Below are 22,008 nucleotides of genomic sequence, written 5' to 3' on the forward strand. Positions count from 1 at the left end.
ATCATATTTAATAATGTTGGGGAGTATGTTACAGAACCAATAAAAAGCTGTAAAATTTGTCTTTTCTCCTCTCTACATTTTTAAAGATATAAATGTGTTAGATATTAAAAGATAGGTAAGATACCCCTTTTCCCTAATTTTCATTCCTCCATTTTTATTTTCATAAGAAAAATTATTTCCCTATTGGTATTAATATCAACTTGTATAAAATAGTTTGATACCATTTAATGGTGATAATGTTTTTAATACAGACAGAATATAGAAGATAATGATATTTAAATTAATATCAACAGGATTGGGGGCTCCTCTGTATTTTTAAAGTATAAAATTCCTTCTTCAACTTCATGTTGTTTTATTTCCTTCTCTCATGATAAGTTAACTACACTAACTTTTTAGTTGCTTGAACCTCTTGTTAATTCCTTGAATCATCGAAACTGTGCACCACATCAGGGTCTTTGCATATGCTCTTCTCCGTTTGCAGCTGCCTTTTCCTCTCACTCTTTGCTTTGCCAACTTTTGCTCATCTAAGGTTTTTGCTGGATTCTGTCCTATTCACTCTTCCCATGTCAAACTTCTCATTTATAGAATTTAACAGTTGGTAATTAGTGTTCATTGGAGTTCAGTTATCTGGCAAGTTTCCACTTCAGACTTTAAATCCCATGGAGGTATGAGATTGTGTTTTGTTTTGTTTTTCCACTCTAGGATATCCTGAACTAGATCTCATCCTCTCTGCTAAATTTATTATTGTGTGAAATAACATATGTACATCCGTGATAAACAGCCTGGCTTCCTTAAAGGCTTGTCTTAGAGATTAAATAAATTATAGAGCTTTAGAATTTCAGATTCTGAGTGTCAAGTGCTTTGTGCACCAACTGAGTTAAGGGTCCAGACAGTATTGATCTGTATTAGGAACTTTATTTCAGATTCTTCGCTTTCTTTTTTTTTTTTTCTCCTTTTAATCTTCTTGGGTCCCCTAGTGGTTGGGGTTTGGGAGAGGCTCACTGAACTCCCTGTGGGAAATAGTCCATTCTTGAAACTTTCTAGTCTCTGTATTGACTCTTGTCTTTCAAGCATAATCATAATCTTCAAAGTATAACCAATACCATAGAAGCCAGTTTAAATCCACACTCTTTGACTCCAAGCTACAGTTGTGAGAAACATTAAGTTGGGCTTTATCACCATAGGTTACAACTCTGAGTTCCCTGTGTGCCTGTTAAGTATCCTGGTCTATGTTCCTGACAGTACTCTCAGGAAGAAGCTGTGTGGCTAACAGGGTTAGATTGTTTGGTATTAATTTAGCTGAGTTCATTGCTCAACTGAGCTTTCCTCTGATCAAGAGGGTATCCTTTTCAACTCAGAAAATGTTAACTTTAAAGAGATTTGCTCTTCGGAAATCTCTCCAGCTTCCAGCTTTATGCTCAGAGATTTTGCAGTCACTCCTTCACCCTGTCCATTTCACCACCACCATCAACAAAATAATAGCCTACATTGATTGAGCTCTTTTTATGCGTCAGGCATCTCCTTGAGCACTTCAGCTATGTTATCTGTCACCGTTCCTTCTTACAACTATCATGTAAATAGTGAGGTTGGCACTCTCATTATCTCCACTTATACATCCGACACTCAGGCAGAGAGAGGTTTAGTCATTCACACACAGCCAGGAAGTAGTAGAGCACAGATTTGAACCCTGGGGGTCATTAGGAACAGTTTAACTTCTGACTTAAACCCTTTTGTTGTGTGTTTTTTTTATTTTGTGGGATACCTCATCGTCTTAATGTATGCCATTCAGTTTGGATGCTACTGGGTACGTGTTACCTTTTAAATTCAAGTTAATTGCAATTTTAAAAAATAAAAAAGTTAGTTTCTTGTTTCCACTAGCCATGTTTCAAGGGCTCAGGAGAGCCTCCTGTGACTAGCGGCTGTTGTATTGGATGGTGCAGATACCGAGCATTTCCTGTGTCACAGGAAGTACTCTGGGGCAACACCGTTCTATGGCATTTAAACACTAGTTGCAAGAATAGTGCCAACTTGGCAGAGAAGCAAGCAGCTACAGGTTGTTCATGAGTAGATGTTTTTGGGCCGAGACCCAGAAGGTCCAGATTCAGTGAATCCAGGGCAGGCCCTAGAAATGAGTACATTTTTAAAAAGCTACCCAGGTGATCCTTCCACATCACCAGATCTTACAACTGGTGACTAGTCAGCAAATTAGCCTGTCTTAGAAAATTACATGTGCCACAAGGCTGCAGCAGAGAGCTCCTCATTCCACTGCTTGTATATAGAAAAGCACTTCTTCTCCAAAGCTACAGTAACTGATGACCTACCTGTACATAAAACGTAATAAAATGTGCATAAATGTGGAACCCTCTGATCTTCCCTCCCTAGTTAAATGTTGAAACAGAAAGTCAGTTGTGTAATTTCAAAGTCCTCTTCATGTCTCTTTTAAGCTGAAAGCATTCTCAGCTCAAAATATGCTAATGGCTTTTTAAAACATTCATTTAGATAAACTGCCAGACACATTTTTACATTTTCTAACTTTGCTATAATCAGGGTGAAAAACTTAATACACCCAGCCACCTCTTGTAGCCTTCTCAGAGACACGTTAAATTTCATTTCTTTGTGCTCTTATTCATTCGTTCATTCAGCACACATTTTTGGAGCACACACAATGAAACAGGCCATGTTTTATTTACACTCTGGACATGCAATCATAAATCCTTGTGGAGTTTTTTCTAGTGTTGTATGTGTGAGCATGTGCAGTGCCTCTCCTACAATGGGGTATGGGGAGAGGGAGATAAAACCCCCAATCAGTGAGTAAGCTGTATCCTGTGTCGGATGGTGATAAATGCTGAGATCAAAAATAAAGCATGTAAGGGGGGTTGTGAATGCTGGAGCAGATATTGCAGTATTTAATAAGGGGACAGAGAGTGTCTCACTGAAAAGTTGATGGTTATTGATGTCTTTGCCTAAGTGAAATATGTGTTTGCCTTAAAGCTTTCCTTAGTAGCCTCTGCTTCAAGAATAGCTGCTATTCACGTACCCCATAAAGGGAAATTTGGGGGTTATCTGAATGGTTCTCAATTTTCCATCTAGTAATTGCCATGGCAACTCTTTCAGGATAAGCCCTGGCTGTGCTTGACATCCCCTCCCTGGTGCTTTGGCAGATGACTTCACACGGTGAATCCCCTTGCCTTTCTTTAGGCATGGGGACAGGACTATAGTTTGTCATGCTTCCAGCCAGCCTTGGGACTGCAGTAGCGGGGAGGAGGTTAGTGAGCAGACCTGTGACTCCAGGCAATTTAAAAAAGCCTTCTTAAGAGCCAGAGACTTTTGAAATGTGCAATTAAAAATTGTATGTGTGCCCAGAGACCATTTTAAAAAGACCTTTTAGATGTAGCTAACCAAAAATAACTTTCCTTCCTGGGTGCCTGCCTCCTAGTGCAGGGGTATATGGAGACATGGGGAATTTTTTTCTCCTTTTTCTTTTGGATAGCATTTTTGGTAGAAAAGTAATAGGGCATATGGGGAAGCTGTGTCAAGGGCAGGAGATAGGAAGTATGATAGGAGAGTTGAAAGAGTCTGACCCTAGAATGATGTTCACTACTTTGGGATAATCAGGGAAATTCAGTTGAGCTTCTCAATTACAGAGAAATGCCCAAACTCAAAATAAAATATTGGATTTGTGTGCAAAATGTTATTTGTGAATGTTATCAAGAGGATTCACTAAATGTTTGGAAGCTATTTAGCTGTGTATCTGTTAATTTGTTTTTAATGAGACAACTGATTTTGGACATACCTAGGCTATTTCACAAATTGTTAAATGATGCAAATGGACAGGAAAAATCAGTTGAATTTAGAATTCAATTCAAAGTAGTGACTCCTTTTAATTTTTAAAATAGCGATGCTCTATTTATTTTATTTATTTTTGGTTTTGCTGGGTCTTCATGGATGCGCACGGGCTTTCTCAAGTTGCATTGAGCAGGGGCCTACTCTCTAGTTGCAATTTGTGGGCTTCTTACTGTGGTGGTGTCTCTTGTTCTGGAGCGCGGGCTCTAGGTTGTTCAGGCTTCAGTAATTGTGTTGCATGGTCTCAGTAGTTGTGATACACAGGCTTAGTTGTCCTGGGGCATGTACAATCTTCCCAGGCAAGCGGGCATGCAGATTGAACCCATGTCCCCTGCATTGGAAGGTGAAGTCTTAGAGAGAGTGTGTATTAGTTACTCAGTTGTTTCTGACTCTTTGTGACCCCATGGACTACAGTCCACCAAGCTCCTCTGTCCATGGAATTCTCCACGACAGGAATACTGAAGTGGGTTGTCATTTCCTTCTCCAGGGGATCTTCCTGACCCAGGGATTGAACCCGGGTCTCCTGCATTGCAGGCAGACTCTTAACCGACTGAGCTACAGGGAAGACCTAACCACTGGACAAACAGAGAAGTCCCATGATTCTCCATTTTTTGTTTATATGAGTTATTCTTGGTGACCATGCTATGTCTCCTGGTATCATCTTTTTATTTTCAGAATGAGTTTTCTGTTTGAAAAGTTTCTGTGTAATTGACTCTACAAATGGGAGCCAAACTCAAGACAACATACTGGAAGCCATAGTAGAAAATATAATCTGTGACAAAACAAAAGACACAAAACAAAGTCCCACTCCATTTTTTGTGAAGGGCCTCCTAGCAACTCAGTTGCTGTCAAACTACATGAAACAAGACCAAGGATCTGTGTCAGACTGTGGACACCAAAGTCATCCTTCTGTTACATTTTCTTTTGATCTTCATGCTGGCACACAGTGAACCCTAGCCCCCTCCTTACACAAAAGGGTCTAGGAATTCCCTTATAACTGAAATCAAGAAGGACTTTCTTGAAAAACCTCTGTGCCCATGCCCCAGCACAGGAGTTTGGAGAGATATCTCTAACTTGTATCATTTCTTATTTACTTCATCTTTTCACTCATGGTGACCCTCCTTACACATCTTGTTTTGATGCAGGCAAACCCTTTTTTACACGAAACCCTTCAGAGTTGAAAGGCAAATTCATTCACACGAAGCTGCGGAAAAGCAGTCGTGGCTTTGGTTTCACAGTCGTTGGAGGGGATGAACCTGACGAGTTTCTGCAAATCAAGAGCTTGGTCCTAGATGGTCCTGCCGCCCTGGATGGCAAGATGGAAACAGGTATGAGACACAACTTGGTCCTGTGTGGTCAGGACCAGATGGCATCGTGATTTCTTGAGCTTGTCATTGTCCTTTAAAAACTTGGCGAATGAGCAACCTTCCTGTACAACGTAAATGTGTCCCCTGGTATAGATGAAGAGCTTTGAAGCTGCTTTAACATTTTTCCTTTTGGGGAACTGTTAGGGTGCTGTCGAGTATAGTAAAGGAGTAATTTACTAAAAAAGCAGATCCATTTGAATGAATGAATTCTCAACTTGGTATTCTGCAGTGGTTTTTTTCCTTTTTTTTTTTGAACAAAAAAGCTCAAATGTTCTTTCAATGATCATTATATTCCCATTAGCAGGGAAGACAGTAAATGTTACAAGAATGCCTTATTAGCATAAACAAAGTAATAGAAGCTTTTTGTGCCTTGTAGTATCACCCCCTAATCCAATTTCAGCTCAACTTCTTATTGGTAGGATTTTATAGTATAAAATTGATAGAACTTTCCTGGGCAGTTTTTTTAATCCCAAACTCTTTTGCAGGAGATGTGATTGTGAGCGTGAATGACACCTGTGTTTTGGGACACACTCATGCACAAGTTGTGAAAATCTTCCAGTCCATTCCCATTGGTGCCAGCGTGGACCTTGAACTCTGCCGAGGTTATCCATTGCCTTTTGACCCAGATGACCCCAACACAAGTTTAGTGACTTCGGTGGCCATTTTGGATAAAGAACCAATTATTGTGAATGGTCAAGAGACCTATGACTCGCCAGCTAGTCACAGTAGTAAAACAGGCAAAGTCAGCAGTATGAAGGACGCCAGGCCAAGCAGCCCTGCGGATGTGGCTTCAAATGGTTCCCATGGTTACCCCAATGACACTGTCTCTTTGGCTTCCTCCATAGCCACTCAGCCAGAACTCATAACTGTTCATATAGTCAAAGGGCCAATGGGTTTTGGTTTTACTATCGCGGACAGTCCTGGGGGTGGCGGCCAAAGAGTGAAACAGATTGTTGACAGTCCAAGGTGCCGAGGCCTGAAAGAAGGGGATCTTATAGTGGAAGTTAATAAGAAGAATGTGCAGGCCCTAACTCACAACCAAGTCGTGGATATGCTCATCGAATGTCCAAAGGGAAGTGAGGTCACATTATTGGTGCAACGAGGAGGTATGTAGATTTATTTTGTTTCATTTCTTTAAAACCTTACATCCATTGTTATATATACTGGTTATCAGGTGGCTCTTAAGGGCTTTCTAAACATCTAGTCCTCTAAGATCATTTTTATTTAAATACTGGGAAATGCAGTCAAAATGCCTTCTGATTTCTCCAAATGCTAGCCTCTTTAGAATAAAGGTTATGTTTATACATTATGTGTTTATACAAAGGGCATGCACATAGGGTAATACTGTTGCTGAGAGTGGGATCCAGGTGCTTGAGACTCAAAAGCCAATAAAAATGCAAGGCTGGTAGAAAGGAAAATTCGCTTTGTTTTGGAGGTGGGCAACCTGAGGGAGGGTAGACTCATATCCAGAGGCCAATTCCCACCCGCCCATCCCCCACTGACATTCAGTGGGCGAGAACTTTTATAGACAGAAGGAGGAGGTGTATACGCAGAGAGAACAGGCTACATGTGGAAATAGCACAGTTGTCTTAAAATTGGTCATGCAGTGGTCTGATCAGTGTCATCTTGATTGTTTCAAAGTCAGTTTTAAGTTCCAGGGTCAGTGTATTCCCGTTTCTTGGAGGCCATTTCTCAGAATTGTGGCAGCTTATGTCATGGCTACATTCTGATCATCCGGTAGTTAGCTTATTCCACCTGATGGGGGTTTCAGTGTCTGTAGAACAGCTCAAAGGCTACGGCTCCAATTGCTATCTGTAGCCATTGAGGAGAACCTCAAGGTCCCTAACTTTGCTTAGTGACTAAACTAATACTTTCTGGTTCTGTTTGATTGTCTTCATTCGCTCCTGCATTTTCTTACTTCTCCGATTAAACTTAATCTTTGAAGTTCTTCTGTGGACAAAAGACAGGCGGAAGATCTGGAGGGAAAGAACCGTAGTATCCTGCTCTGTTTCAATTTCCTTTCAATGTAAATCAAACTGTGCCTTTTAAAACCCATTAAGACTTGAAAACCTTTATCCTGTAAGTCTCCTGAACCTGGTCTGCACAGCGTGCGTGTGATTTGTAGCTCTTGGCCACTGTTCCAGCCTCATCTCACACTCCTCTCCCTTCCTCAGTTTGCTTGGCCACCTGGCTTCTCTATGATGCCTTCAGTTCTCTAAGCCCTTCTGTCTGAGGGCCTTTGCACTTTCTGTTTCCATTGCTTGGAAAACTTTTCCCCAACTCTTCACTTGGCTCGCTCATTCTCATTCAAGCCTCCTCCTGAGAGAGGGATTCTCTGATTATTTATCTAAAGTAGCCCCCAGCAATCCTGTGTAATCCCTATTGCATCACTCCATTTCTTGTTAGCTTCTATCACAGTCATTATTATCGCAAGCCATTGTTTTGTACGTTTTCTTATTTTTCTTTGTTGCTCTCCCTTTTTCATTAGAATTTAATATCCTTAAAGCCAGGGCCCACGTGTGCATGTTGACAGCTGTGTCCCTGGCATTTAACATAGTATCTGACTCCTGCTAGGTGTTCATGCATGAACAGGTAATGAATGAATGGACATGTGATTATTATTTCCCTTGGTGGGAGCAACAGTTCATGAATCATATTAAAAACATCTCAGCATACCCACACTTGGAATCTCAGAGAAGTGAGGTATTCTAAATAAATCTTGAGACAGTTGGCTTTCTTCTTTTTCCCCTGTCAGCACCCCCATCCCTCCACCCCTGTCCCACCAGAACTTCCAGGACCTCACACTGAGAAATATTTCCTGGGTCAGTGTTTGTGGCTAATCTTGATTGATTACCTCCCACAATGGGCAGGAGATTGGTAGTTCCCCTGACTCTTGCCAACACGATGTGTTTATGCACGGAGTATTCTGACCCTCTGAAAAAAGATCAGGACCAGACTTCTACTTTCTCTCCATTTCACTGAGATGGAAAAGCTTGTCTATGTCACAACAGTGATGTGTTCTGTGATCAAAATGATTGGGGTTGTTGGAAGGGAATCCAGAATTCAGGACTGTGTGAATCACAGTGCTCAGTTCACCATTCTTAAACAGGTATAAAAGCCATTTACAGATTTTTTTCAAATAATTATTTCTACCAATAGTATTTTGAAGTGTCTTCTTGTACCCAGATCACTTGACTTCACAGATGTGTTTTAAACAGTGACCAAGATGTTACAGGAAGTGACTTGAGGTTAAGGATGAGGACGGGGAGAGGGTGGAGGATGGTGGTACCTGGCACTCACAAGCAGGAGAGCAGTTTAAAAAGTGCTTTTCAAACCTACACGCGCCTCTCAGGCCATGTTTACCATGCCCCTGAGAGGTAGGCAGGTACCAACCAAGAGCAGAATTGAGAAGTTCACCCAGATTCTTTGGTTTCCAGTCCAGTATTCTGCTTTACTTAACTCTGAACACTGCTGATTTTTTCATATTTGCTGGTTTTAGTGGCCAGCAGGTTGGAAACTTGTAAATAGTTTTTGGTACATCAGGGCATCTCTGATTCAGCCACTGTTCATTTGACATTACAAATCACACTGTTCTCCGTCTTCATTTATTTGCCCTTCCATTTCTTTTGTCATTTTGTTCAGTTTTTCTTTTCCATTCAATTTAATTTTAAAGGGACAAGAAGCAAAGTTATCATTGTAATCTACTAAACCACAGTGGTTAATGGAACCATTTTGTAATGAATCTGCCCAAGCTAGCAAACAACTCATTATAAAAACATATCCCTAGCTGATTCACTTTGTTGCACAGCAGAAACTAACACAATATTGTAAAGCAATTATACTCCAATAATAAAATTAAATTAAACAAAATTTTTTTAAGAGTGTACAGGGAAGCATGTTAAAGAATCTTAATCACAGTGAAATACAATGGAAATGATCAGACTATTCATCAATAAAGTATGGGTTAAAAATAAAATACCCTTGATTTCAAATATGTTTATTTTTTCTCTTAATTCCTCAGACCTCTTTGGTTAATGCTATTACATTTTATAACATTAAATTAATAAGAGAAGCTCCAGAATACATTACCACATTAGTCAACATCTGCATAGTTTATTCCAGAACCTGAGTAATTTAAAATCACTGTAACATCAGCAGTCTTTAAAATATGCTATATGCTTTGCGTTTGATTTATGCATCAGATAGAAAGTTTGTACATCTTCACTTGGCAAGCCAGCACCAGCTACTATTAATCTTTCTAGAAAGCATATAAATATATTTGTTTCTGCCATATATCAGTTATTTGAATCAGGCCTGGCATTTTAATCATTCTTCTTGTATGATGGGAATGTAAATGAGAAGGTTTGATGATCAATAAGGATAGCAGCTAGGTTAAATGAGAAAGCAAATGGCCATTTCACTGATTCTCTCTCATTTCTGTCTTAACTCCTGGTAAGCAGATTGATAAACTCATTAAGTCCACACTTTTCTTGATTCTCAGGACTTCATATCTCAAGCATGTCACTTTCTGTGCTTTAAAGAAGTAGTCTTTTCTACTTTGGGCAAAACTTAGCTATATTTGCATTTTGGTTTTCACTCTTAGTCTCCTAAACTCATTTATTATTTTTGTTCTGGTTGAGATCAGGTGCGTTTTGGTTTTTTTTTTTTTCCTATCTCCCTCCTGCCAACCTGAAAATAAGCAAAGGTTGAAATATTACTTGTAAATTTCTGGAGACAGTTTTTTGGGCCAGGCTTGGGCTTGCTGGGGATGTCCATTCATAGCCTTGACAATTGGGATCGTTATTGATTTGTTTACAGGTGTCTTCTCTGTAAACAAGTCCGTGTCTGTGGCTAGCAGTCAAGTTCTATAAAAGGCAGCCCCTTCTTCCTTTGCCTGGCTTCCCATCTTCCCATGGCCAGTCCATTCCTCTTTCTCCCTCTGCCGTCCAGTCAGGAGAATGCCTTCTATTTTTCTTAATTTTTCACAGAGCATTTGCATTCAGAAGACCCATCACCTGACACCAGTGTGAGTCTAGAGTCTTTTTGCATGTTTGGAAAATGATGCTACAAGGTTATTACTATTGTTTTGAATAATTTTTTTAATTGACAAAAGATGAAGAATTTATTTCATGAAGGTTTTTTACTTTTAAAAAGGGATTATACTATATGTAGCATAACTACCTGTGCCCCCTGTGTATTTGGCTAATTTATACCTAGTAGGAAGTACGATGCTTTTGAAGACACCATTGGGAGTGGAGTCAGAATACTCTTGTTTCAAAAGACAACTTGGAATATTTTTTGAAAGAGGAATATGTGTCTTTTACCTGGACAGAAGATGTGTATTAAAAAAGCTGAACCTGAGGCCTTCCCTGGCGGTCCAGTGGTTAAGACTCTGAGTTCCCAGTGAAGAGGCCTGGGTTCATTCCAGGTCAGGGAACTAGATCCCACATACCACAACTAAGATTCAGCATGGCCAAATGGGGAAAAAAAAGTACATATCATTTTGTTTTTGTTGTTGTTTGGTCACTAGGTCATGTCTGACTCTTTGCAACCCCATGGACTGCAGCATGCCAGGCCTCTCTGTCCTATACTATCTGCTGGAGTTTGCTCAAACTCCTGGCCATTGAGTTCGTGATACCATCCAACCATCTCACCCTCTGTCACCCTCTTCTCCTCCTGCCTCAGTCTTTCCCAGCATCAGGGCCTTTTCAATAAGTCAGCTCTTTGCATCAAGTGGCCAAAGTATTGGAGCTTCAGCTTTGGCATCAGTGCTTCCTAAGAATATTCAGAGTTAATTTCCTTTAAGATTGACTGGTTTGATCTCCTTGCAATCCAAGGGACTCTCAGGAGTCTTCTCTAGCACCACAGTTCGAAAACATCAGTTCTTTGGTGCTCAGCCTTCTTTATGGTCCAACATCTATCCATGACTACTGAGAACACCATAGCTTTGACTATAATGGACCTTTGTTGACAAAGTGATATCTTTGACTTTTCATGCACTGTCTAGGTTTGTTACAGCTTCTCTGCCAAGGAATAAGTGTGTTTTAATCATCTTGTTTTAAGTGATATTTAAAAGAGAAAGCTAAACTGAGGGTTCCAGGAGTCTGCCTCTAGTTCAACCTCTGCCTGTAACTCCGCTATAACTCTGATTGGGTTACAACTCCTGCCCTGAGACTCATTTCTTTATCTTTAAAAAAAAGAAAAGGATACTTTGAATTAGATCATCTTTAGGATGACCGCTCTAATTTTATGCCAACAATACGTTCATTGATGTGTAGAGGAAAGAAAGATTCGAGATTCAGATGATGCAAGTTTAAATTCCAACTCCTGCCTTTATTCCCTTTGTGACTTTAGGTAAGTCGTCTGAAAAAAGTATTACTTGTGCCAGTTCCTGACCTAGAAGCAGTCACATGATGAGTAGTGTGTTACTGATCTTATCTAGTATCAGAAGCCACTGAATGTGGTAGCTTATTTTTTCTCTTTTTAAAAAGAGTTTTATCCTGTATCTGCAGAATCTTAATCTGAGTACACGATGTGCAGGCACCTGTATTTTTTTTTAGAAGCTCTACCAGCAATTCTGATATAAAGTCAGAATTGGAGTCAGTTTTAGGCTTCTGCCCTCCTGATTCCTTCTCATTTTGATTCTGTGACATATATATGGGAGTTAAATAAGTGTATAAAGTTTAACAGTTGTTTTCATTTCTAAGTAATATTCTTCTTCTAAAGTCTACTTTCTAAGCTACAGATTTCTCCATCTTCGCTAAGGTCCATTGCAGCTCCCAAAGTTAATATTTTTCTACTTTAGAGGAGGATAGAAAGGAGGACTTGGTCTCAGAGATGCTTCTTTTGAGCTCATCCCCCGAGTGGTTTTAGCTGATCAAAATGGAGTTAGAAGTGATGCTTTGTTTACTGAGTGCTCTTGTCAGGACACTGAGTAATTTTAGGATCTAAATGTAAAGTAATGAAATGCTAGGATTCCTGGAGGGTAAGACTCTATCCAACTTGTACTTTTGTATCTCTGGACGTCTTGGGGAATATGGTATGTGGTAAGGTCTCAGTTAAATACCAACTGGATAAATTTAACTTCCTCTGCAAGTCACATTAGAAAATTAATTATGTACTTCATAGTCACTCTTCATAACTTCAGAAACATAAGAGAGATGTTAAAAGACAACAAATTAGATATAAAATTGGTGGTAGTGATAGTAATGATAGTGTTAAAAATACTGTTGGTTATACTATGTACCAGAATTGTTACCATGGTACAAGCGATATATACACACTTAAATAAAACCTCTTAGCATCCCATTGTTGCGACCACATTGGAACCATCCATTTGCAGTGTGATTCTGAACAGGGCTCTGTGGGAAATGAAGGCAGTGATTGGTAGGGGAAAAAAGGGAATTGCTTTTGTTGTAGGTGTTGAGACTCCACAGTTAAATTTGCCTAGTATAAAGCAAAAGGGAAATTTCTAGTTTAGTTGGTAAGTATGTTTAAGACTCTTGCTTGCTTAAAGCTTTTGTAATAAAAACACTAAATGCTTCCATACAGAAAGGAATGAATAAGGTCTGAAGTCCGTGGCAAATTAATGCAACTTAATTTTCATACAAATTAATGATGATATTTAGTTGATTAAATCGTCATCGATCCACATAGGGAAAGCAATATCTAATTTCATCATCCAAGCACATGATTAGCATTAGCTCTTCTTTGTGTGTGTTTTTCCTCTGTCTGAAACGATGTAGAACCATCATAATTAGAACCGCAGTGAGCTGTGCCCTGCCTCAGAGTTAAACCTGAGTTATCTGGCGCCTCTGTTCTCTTTGCCCTCTGGTCACGGACTGGAGAATGAATTGCAAATTGCACCACTTAAGGTTTGACTGCCAGAATCTCTTCAGTTAAGCTGCAGGGCCTCGGAAAGGAAAATTCAGGTTGCTGGCTGACTGATGTCCTAATGGAGGTGGAGAGTCCTGTGTATTCACATCAGCACAACCCATCCCCTCCTCCTCCTCCTCTGTCCTGTCATCCTCCCGTGTCTTCCCCGGCCTCTGCCATCCATCATGTGGCACCTGGCCTTGCTGTGGCCTTGCAACAGGTCTCAACGCTTCCTCTAGTCCATTCTCCAGCTAGAGTGATTTAAAGTCAATTGGATCCAGTCACTGCTAGTGTCAGGATGACGTCCCATCATTCAGAGGAAACTCCAAAGTCCTGTGTCACAGGCGAGAGCTGCTCTTTTTTCTGTCTGTATATTTCCTCTTGCAGAGAGCCACAGAGCTCTCTCACTCCTGTCCTTCAGACTCTGGTCAAAAGTCCTTTCCTCCGAAAAACCTGCTCTGACTGCTGCATAGCAAACAGTGTCCACCGCCATCAAGCTCTGCTCTTTCCTCCGTGAGAGCAAAGACTGGGTCTCAATCACGATTTGATCCTCACCACCTCAAGTTGTGCCTGGCACATTGTAGGACTTCAGAAAATTCTCTATATTGAAAGAAAAATAAGAATTAATGCCAGGCCATTTGTTTTCACAAGTGCTCATCGTCTTGGACAGAACTTTCTGGGATGAGCGCTTATCCTTAGAGCTGGGAAGATGGGCAGCAGGAGATGGACCACCTCAGAAATCACACAGCATGAAGGTGACATCGCCTGACTTCTAACCCAGACTTCTTGGCTTACAAAACCCATCCCTCTATCGTGGGCTGTTCTAAATGGTAAGGGAAACATGGTACAAATGAACTTACATACAGGATGGAAATAGACCCACAGACAGTAGAAAACAAACTTTGGTTCCCAAAGGGGAAGGGGTAAATGAGGAGTTTGACATTAATAGATACACACGGCTATGTATACAATAGATGAACAACAAGGACCTATGGTGTAGTACAGGGAATATTTTATAATAACCTATAAGAGAAGAGAGTCTGAAAAATAATATACACACACACACATGTGTGTGTGCGCTTAGTCAGTCATGCCTGAGTCTTTTGTGACCCCATGGACTGTAGCCTACCAGGCTCCTCTGTCCATGGGATTTTCCAGGCAGGAATACTGAAGCAGGGTGCCATTTCCTAGGGGATCTTCCCGACCCAGGAATCGAACCCATGTCTCTTGAGTCTCCTGCCTTGGCAGGTGGATTCTTTACCACCGCACTACCTGGGAAGCCAATATATATGTATATATGTGTATGTATATATCATACACACACCCAAACACGTGCGCACGTATGTGTATAAGTGAATCACTGTGCTATTGTACCTAAAACTAACACAACATTGTAAATCAACTCTACTTCAAGTAAATAAAGAAATGACAAGGAAATACATTACATGACAGTGAATCATGGTCCAATTAAGCCTGTTTTCCAGGTCCAGTGCAGTTGTCACTATCCACATGTGGCTATTTAATTAATTAAAGTTAAATACAATGTAAAGTGTAGTCTGACTGACCACATTTCAAGAACTGAAGAGCCATATGTGGCCAATGGCTACCATATTGGACAGTGCAGTTTTAGAATCTTTGCATCCTTGTAGAAAATGCAGTTGGACAGTGCTGCTCTAGAGATTTTGATTATTTTGCCCTCAAAAGTGCTATGTTGAATATCCTTCATTTTACCCTTTCTCTTATTTTTAATGCCTTTTGAAGAAGAAAAATATGAAATTAAAGGCAACTTCATGGTTAATGCACTTCTTTTATACAGATAATAATAATAATAGGTCCTATTTATTAAATTCTTTCCATGTGTAGGTACTGCTCTCAGCTCTCTACATGTGTTAACTGGATGTTAGGGGGTCACAAGGAATTGAGACTCAGAGAACATGAAACACTTGAAACATATTAGTGCCTGGGCGATCTGCTGTGTTCCAGTCCTGAAATAGCTCATCAACTTTTAACCTGGCCAGGAAGCATCTCATGTGTTATACTGGACTGCTGTTGAGGAGTTTAATTTACATTATTATGTTCTGTAAAGTATCTTTACCCCCAAAAGGGAAGAAACTTTAACACAAAAAAAATTCACCTTAAATTCTTAAATATAAAATAGTATATAATCTGCTGCATGACCTATCAGCAATTTACAGCTTGTCAGACCTCTACTTAAAAAAGGAAGATGTAGAAGTCATCTTGGTGTGTTTATCTGCTTTGGTATCTCAAACTAATTGACCTCCCTGCTTACCTGTGATGCTTGGTTTTTCTAGTAATTTTGGGAAAGTCAAGTTCTCTTACTAAATCCAGCGTGTTACCTGATAACTTCCTAGTGATTAAATGTAAACTTAATGTTCCAAGTTATTTGCTTTTGTGCATTATTTATTATAAATGTGTACGTGATTTATAATTTTCATTAAGGAGTGGTGACATTGTCTCCCCTTTCTGGAAGAGTGTAGGAATTTCAAGTTAGAATTATTGCATTGGTCTGTGGGCTATAGAATACTCCTCCTACCTACAGGGCTGCATTTAAATGTAAAGAGGTTCTTTTGTTTTCCCTTTTGGGGGGACAAATTCCTAAACCTTGTGGGCCAGGCATTGTCTAGACTCTGGGAATGAAACAGATCATCCACAAACAAAGCAAGTTTACTCCATATTTCATGACCCTTTTATTCTAGAGCAAGGAGGAAAAGGGCAGAAATATTCTGATGAGCAAGAAAATATCATCCAGAGAGAAGTGCTGTGAGAAACTGGATGAAGTGGTGTGGGGGTGCCAGAGGAGTAGGGCCGAGACGGCTGCTTTCAATTAGGTGACAAGATCTGAGTGACCGCAAGGAAGGAAACGGCATTCCAGGAACAAGGGACAGTTAATGCCAAGGCCCCAAGAAGGAACTAGAATGGGGGCAGTGTGGCTGAAGAAAGGTGAGCACGGGGAGTGGTGATGAGCTTCAGAGACCAGCAACCAGGGTCTAGAATTCAGGTTTTATTTTCTGTGTGATGGCTGGTTTTAAGAAATGCGAGGATGAGGTCTCATTAACATGTTAAACAATCCCTCTGGCGTATTTGTGGAGAATGTATTTTAGAGGAACTGATGTGGAAGGGGAGACCCGGTAGGGCCACTGTGGTGGTTGGAGAAGGGCATTTGCAGTGTAAACTCTTGTGATGGCTGTGGAGACAGAGGAAAGTTGGGGGTGGGGGGTGGTGTTGAGGCGTGTTCAGGAGAGTTGACAGCACTGGGAAGGTTGATCAGGATAAGGGTTGCCAAACTCTTGTCTCTGAAGGGCCAGGTGGTCTGTATTCTCACTTTGTGGGCCACATAGTGTGTGAGCACTGCTCTCCTCTGCCCTTGGAGCAGATGACGTGAACACGAATGGATGGGTTATGTTCCAAGAAAACGTTATTTGGTCCTGGGGCTACAGTTTGCTGAGCCCTGCTGAGGAAGGAAAGGAAAGGAGAGGAGCCAGGAATGACCCCCCAAGTTTCTTGCTGGGGCAGGTGGATAGACAGAGGGACCATTTGTTGAGATGTGAATATGAGGTAGGAGTGGATGGGCCTTGAACTCGGGCATCAAGGGTGCCTTCTCAGACATGGTAATTGTGAAATGCCCATCTGACATCCCAGTGGAGCAGAAACACAGGCAGTTGTCTGGGGCCCGGAGTTCATTACTGGCAAGTTAGGGCAGGAGAGAGAAACATTTATGAGCCATTATCTTAGTGAGTTTGCTGCATACCACGAGCCCTGGCCCGTTAGTAGGCCCTGAAACTACTGTACTGGGCTTTGACCAGTGTTTTTCTCAAAAGCGAAATAAAATAGAAACAATAATATGTCTTTCTCAGTAAAGATAAGCACATGTTCATGAAACTTTGACTTATATGTGTGCATACACATATACACTCACATACGAACACATGTATGTATATGTGTGTGAATCTGTTACCAAGTGCATTTCTCACTGTCGACTATGTTCACTACCATTTGCCAAACACACATGTAGATAGTATATATAGCCATGAGGATGAATGAAATTGCTTAAGGAGAGAGTAGAAAGGAAAGAAAGAGCCAGGACAGAGGCCTGGGGCACATCATCTTGCAGGGATCAAGCTGAGGAAGAGGGACTGGTAATGGAGATTATCATGGGGCACCCAGTGCAAACAGGAAATGTGGTGTTATGAGTCCTAGAGGAGAAAGTATCTCAAGTGTATTCCTTCCACATCAGGAAGTGGAGGCATATGAGGGTGGAAACATTGCGTGTGGCATTGGTCGTCTCTGAGAGCAGAGTTCATGATGTGTCTATAAGCAGCAGCCTGGAGTGGGGCATAGAAGGCAGGAGTGGGATGGGGATTTGATCAAGTGGTCCAAGAATTCTCCCTGTGAAATGGAGCAGAGAAAAGAGCTAGTGCCTAGAGAAGTCGAGAGGGCTGTGCGGTTGAGAGAATTTGCTTTGGTTTTTCACATGGGAGACAGTGCAACATGTATGTCTATAGAAACAACCCAGATGACAGAGAAACTGGAGATGCAGAGGAGAAAGGGGCGTCATTGTAGGAGTGAGGGCCTTAAGAAGAGAAGGAAGTAGGACCCAGCGTAAGAGAGGAGGGGTTGGCTTTTGGAACAGTATTTGTAAATTGCAGAAAGCAGAACTATATTTGGTGACTCCCTTTTCTCCTAAAATTAAGCTAGTGAAATTTCTGTGTATTTGAGGTTTTCTGTTGGTAGAACCAGTTGAGCTTATATACTATAGCTGTTCTTCCTCTCTATTTCCTTGTTCTAAACTGGTGACGAGCCTTTTTCCAGTTGACCCATTGTGTAATCGAGGTCTGCGTTTATTCCATGTGCCCAGCCCTAGGATAAGGGGAGGGGAAACAAGGTGCCCACAACCCAGATACAGAGACGAGACTCATCTGTGAATGCAACCAGCAGTAATCTCTAATCTGAATCTGTGCCTGCAGATTTGGATAAGAGGTGCGTCAAGGAGGAAAGGGGTGACCATGGCACCTTCTAAATGACTTGAGGCCACAACGGAGTGTCTCAACCTCAGTACTGTTGACATTTAGGGTCAGATTTTTTTTTTTTTAATTTTTATTGGAGTTTAGTTGATTTACAATGTTGTTACTTTCAAGTATACAACAAAGTGACTTGGTTATACAAGCGTCTATTCTTTTTCAAATTCTTTTCCCATATAAACAATTATAGAGTGTTGAGTAAAGTTCCCTGTGGTATACAGTAGGTCTTTATTAACCTGTTTTGTATACCATAGTGTGTATATGTCAATTCCAGTCTCCTAATCCCCACCCCCCACACACACACTTAGGGCCAGATAATTGTTATAAGGGTTCATCCCGTGCATTGCTGGATGTTGAACAACTTCCCTGGTCTCTGCCCAGCACTGTACCTGCTTCCACATTCCCTCCCTGAATGTCTTCAGACATTGACAAATGACCCCTGGGTGGGAATGGGACAAAATTACCATTTGCTGAGAACTACTAGACTGGAACTTTGAAGTACCTGAAGGATTGAGAGTTGTGAATGGGTGGTCCATGGGTAGTATTTGGCATAACCCACTCATGTATTTTTTAGTAGTCTCTTTAAAAAGTATTTTTAAATTTACATGCCTTTGGTTGGTGCTAACAATTCCAATTTGCCACGGCCTGCCATTTCCTTTTATATGCCATCTGGCCTCACACACTCCTGTGCATTTCTTGCCCTTTGCTCATATACAATGGACTTTGAGACCCCAAAACAGCAATTGTGCAGTCACTGTGAGGAGGACTTGTTTCCTAGGAATTTCTTTCTACCATCCTTATCTCAAAATTTCAGGAACTGGCTGCTTTTCTTTTCTTTTGGATTTAATTTATACTTTTTTTTTTTTTTTTTTTGGTGACAAAAGAAAGATGACATTCTCAGACTTTTTATTCTTGACATTGAAGTTTATTTTCTTCCTTTACTTTGGTTCTATATGAAAATTAATTAGTGATCATCATCATCCTTAGGATGGGGGCTGTGGTGTGAGAGGCATCTGATATGAGGAACATTATTATGTTTTTTTTAATTACCGTTCTCCCTTATTTGGTAATAGTTTTGTGACCTCACTTCATTAAGCTTCTCTTTATTGGAAGAGGTGTCTTCCTAACCTTCCCTCTAAGCATTTTGCAGTTCTCAACATTTTCAAAACAGTTGTTGAGGCAGAGAGTTTACTCAGGGTAATATTTTCCCACCCTCCTTCATTTTCCTTAAATTAAATCACACATTCTTTACCACCATCTGGAGTTAAATGTCTGCTATAGTTTTTGTTGAGTCGGTCTTTGCATTGCACCTGCAAATTTTAAAACATTCCCCAACTTGTATCCTACCTGGTATCTCACATGTTTGTATTCCTGCTCAAAGATTAGTCATGTCCTTCATTTATGAACATAATCCTTTCTGGTTCCGAAATCTTGTTGGTAGAATTTTAACATCTTTGAAAATAGCACTGGGTCGTTAGAAGTGTTGTTTCCACTGGCAGCGTGGAACCTGCCTTTTTTTAATGCCAAGTTGGTACCTGGGTTTATGTTATACTCCTGTTTTGTGTGTGTGTGTTTCTAATGTTATTGATGTTTTTTGTTTCTCACCACATGCAACAAATGCTATTCAGCCTTTCCTTTATGCAATGGGCCTTCAGCACTGTGATAATCTCTCATTATAGATGAATGACATGCAAGTAAACATCTAAAATACAGCGTGGTTAATCATATCCTCTCCATTTCCTTATGCTCAGTTCTTTTTCTAGAAATTCCATTTAGCATATTACCTTTGCCATGAAAACTTCTCATATCCTATTTTTGTAATTTTAACATTTGAGGCAGAGTTATTCAAAAGATCCTTTTGCACTGTGTCTTAGAGTAGCAGTCATGATAGCTAGGAAACTGCAGCGTGGATCAATTTTAAGATCCTATAATAGAGGAAATTCCTTTCCATCTCAGGTGTTGGGTACCAGCATGCCTTATTCAGCCACCTGTTTTGTTTTGTTTTGTTTTGTCTTTTAATATTGTTTATTTATTTGGCTGTGCCAGGTCTTAGTTGTGGCCTGTGTAGTCTAGTTCTCTGACCAAGGGCCCCTGCATTGGGAGCACAGAGTCTTAGCCACTGGACCACCAGGAAACTACCTTCTGTTTTTGTTAGACATTTATTTTAACAATTGGTATGTTCAGGGTCCATGGCATGGGGAACCCATCAAAAAAAAACCCTACATTTTAAAAATCTTTCTTATAGTTGCATAATACAAATCAGTTTATTTTAATAATTTGGAGACAGTTGGAATTAGATCTATGCTTCCTGAGACATTTATGTTGTTTCTAAACTGAAAAATGTTCTCTGTGATTACTTTTGCCATAGATACCAGTGACCAAAGTGGGAAATGTTTGTGTTGGAAAAATAGTAATAGTGCCCATGAATTCATGGATTCTTTGTTTATGTAGTTTGCCCCTGCAAAATAACTGTCACTTTGACTTTGGTGATGAAACAGGAAGGCGCAGTTGTTTTTATCCCAGAGTTTCTTAAACCGGGCCCTGTTGATAGCATGGACCGGGCAGTTCTTTGTTAGGGGGGCTGCCCCGTGCATCATGGGATGTGTCACAGCATCCTTTGCCTCTGCCCTCTAGATGCCAGCAGCACTCTCCACCTCCCCAGCAGTGGTACCCGACAGTGTGTTCAGACACGGCCGACGTGCCCTGAAGGGCAGCAGCAACCTGGAACGAGACTCCTTAGACGCCCTTTGTTTTTACTTCTTGTACATGGTGTCTCATTTTTTTTTAAGATGTAAATGAAATTAGTTTATGGATTTTTGTGTGTTGAATTTGGATGGAAGTGAGTTCATGGGAGAAGTCCCCATTCCTTCTCAATTGTTGCTTCTATATCAGTTCATTGATGGAAGTAGCCCATTGGCCGCATCATGTTCTCCCTTCAGTCTTCCTCTCTGCCTCTTGCCAGCAGTTCTGCCTGGGACAGCCATGGGCAACGTCCCTGAACCTCTGCATTGTCATCTGAAATACGAGGGGATCGGTATCTTCCTCGGTATTGCAGTGAGGATGGATCGAGACAGGAGTCGTCTTACTCACCCTGCTGCCCTATCCTGATGGAGGGTTGACTGCTCTGTATGATTGGATGAGGCTTAGGAGAAAGCGGGTGGATGAAATACTCAGGTGGTACTTCCAATTTCAGTACTTCAGTAGAAGTTTTCTGGGGGAGAGACAAGAGAAGGCAAAAAGGAGTCACTTTAAGAAAAAAATGTGACTGGAGATGTTTCTTATTCTACTCTGTGATGACAGTGATTTTCAGTAAGCAGTGAAATGAGAATAAAGCAGGATAGAGAAGTAGGTTATTCCTGAAGTTTTATAATCTCTCAAAGACTCTCTTTGGGAGATTATATCCCTCTATCTTTTTTTTTTTTTCTGGTGAAGTATCCTTTTACTTATGGAATAGTAGTTGGTTGTTACCTTCCCACCCCCTTTTGAATGTTTCTAGTTTGCAAAACAAGGAATTGGCACTTTGTGGTCAGTTGCTCAAATCCATTTAGTGAAAAATTGCTGGTTCCTAAAATCTCAAATGCAGGAATCACTGCTGTAGGGAAGGAGGCTGTCAGGATGTTAGAGAGAGCAGAGGAAAGGAGGTGGGACGCTTGGAAGTAGAGTGTGAGGAGGAGTCTAGAATCCAAACCATAGGAAGAGTATGGGAACCTCCTTGGTCTCAACCATGGCTTCCACAGTCTCTTAATTTAGGGAGAAACTGAGTGAGAAGTTCAAGGCCAGGGGTGGATTCATCTCTCTGCCCTGTGTTGCTCAAATACTGCACTTATTGGTTAGACTCTTTCACAAATTCTTTTGTCATGTATAAGTTATTAAGGTAACGCAGA

The 22,008-nt window shown here is 40.7% G+C and overlaps 1 protein-coding gene across 13 annotated transcripts in view; it reads left to right on the top strand.

Moving 5' to 3' along the window:
- Window positions 1-22,008, top strand: part of MAGI1 (membrane associated guanylate kinase, WW and PDZ domain containing 1) — a 635,987-nt gene that overhangs the window by 556,272 nt on the left and 57,707 nt on the right. For all 13 annotated transcript variants that reach the window (XM_070455725.1, XM_070455726.1, XM_070455727.1 and 10 more), the window contains 2 exons: window positions 4,989-5,171; window positions 5,696-6,316. In XM_070455725.1, the coding sequence (XP_070311826.1) occupies window positions 4,989-5,171; window positions 5,696-6,316 (804 nt within the window). The remainder of the gene's footprint in view (window positions 1-4,988; window positions 5,172-5,695; window positions 6,317-22,008) is intronic.

The sequence above is a fragment of the Odocoileus virginianus genome, chromosome 26 (assembly GCF_023699985.2).
Source record: "Odocoileus virginianus isolate 20LAN1187 ecotype Illinois chromosome 26, Ovbor_1.2, whole genome shotgun sequence".
Classification (NCBI taxonomy): Eukaryota; Metazoa; Chordata; class Mammalia; order Artiodactyla; family Cervidae; genus Odocoileus; species Odocoileus virginianus.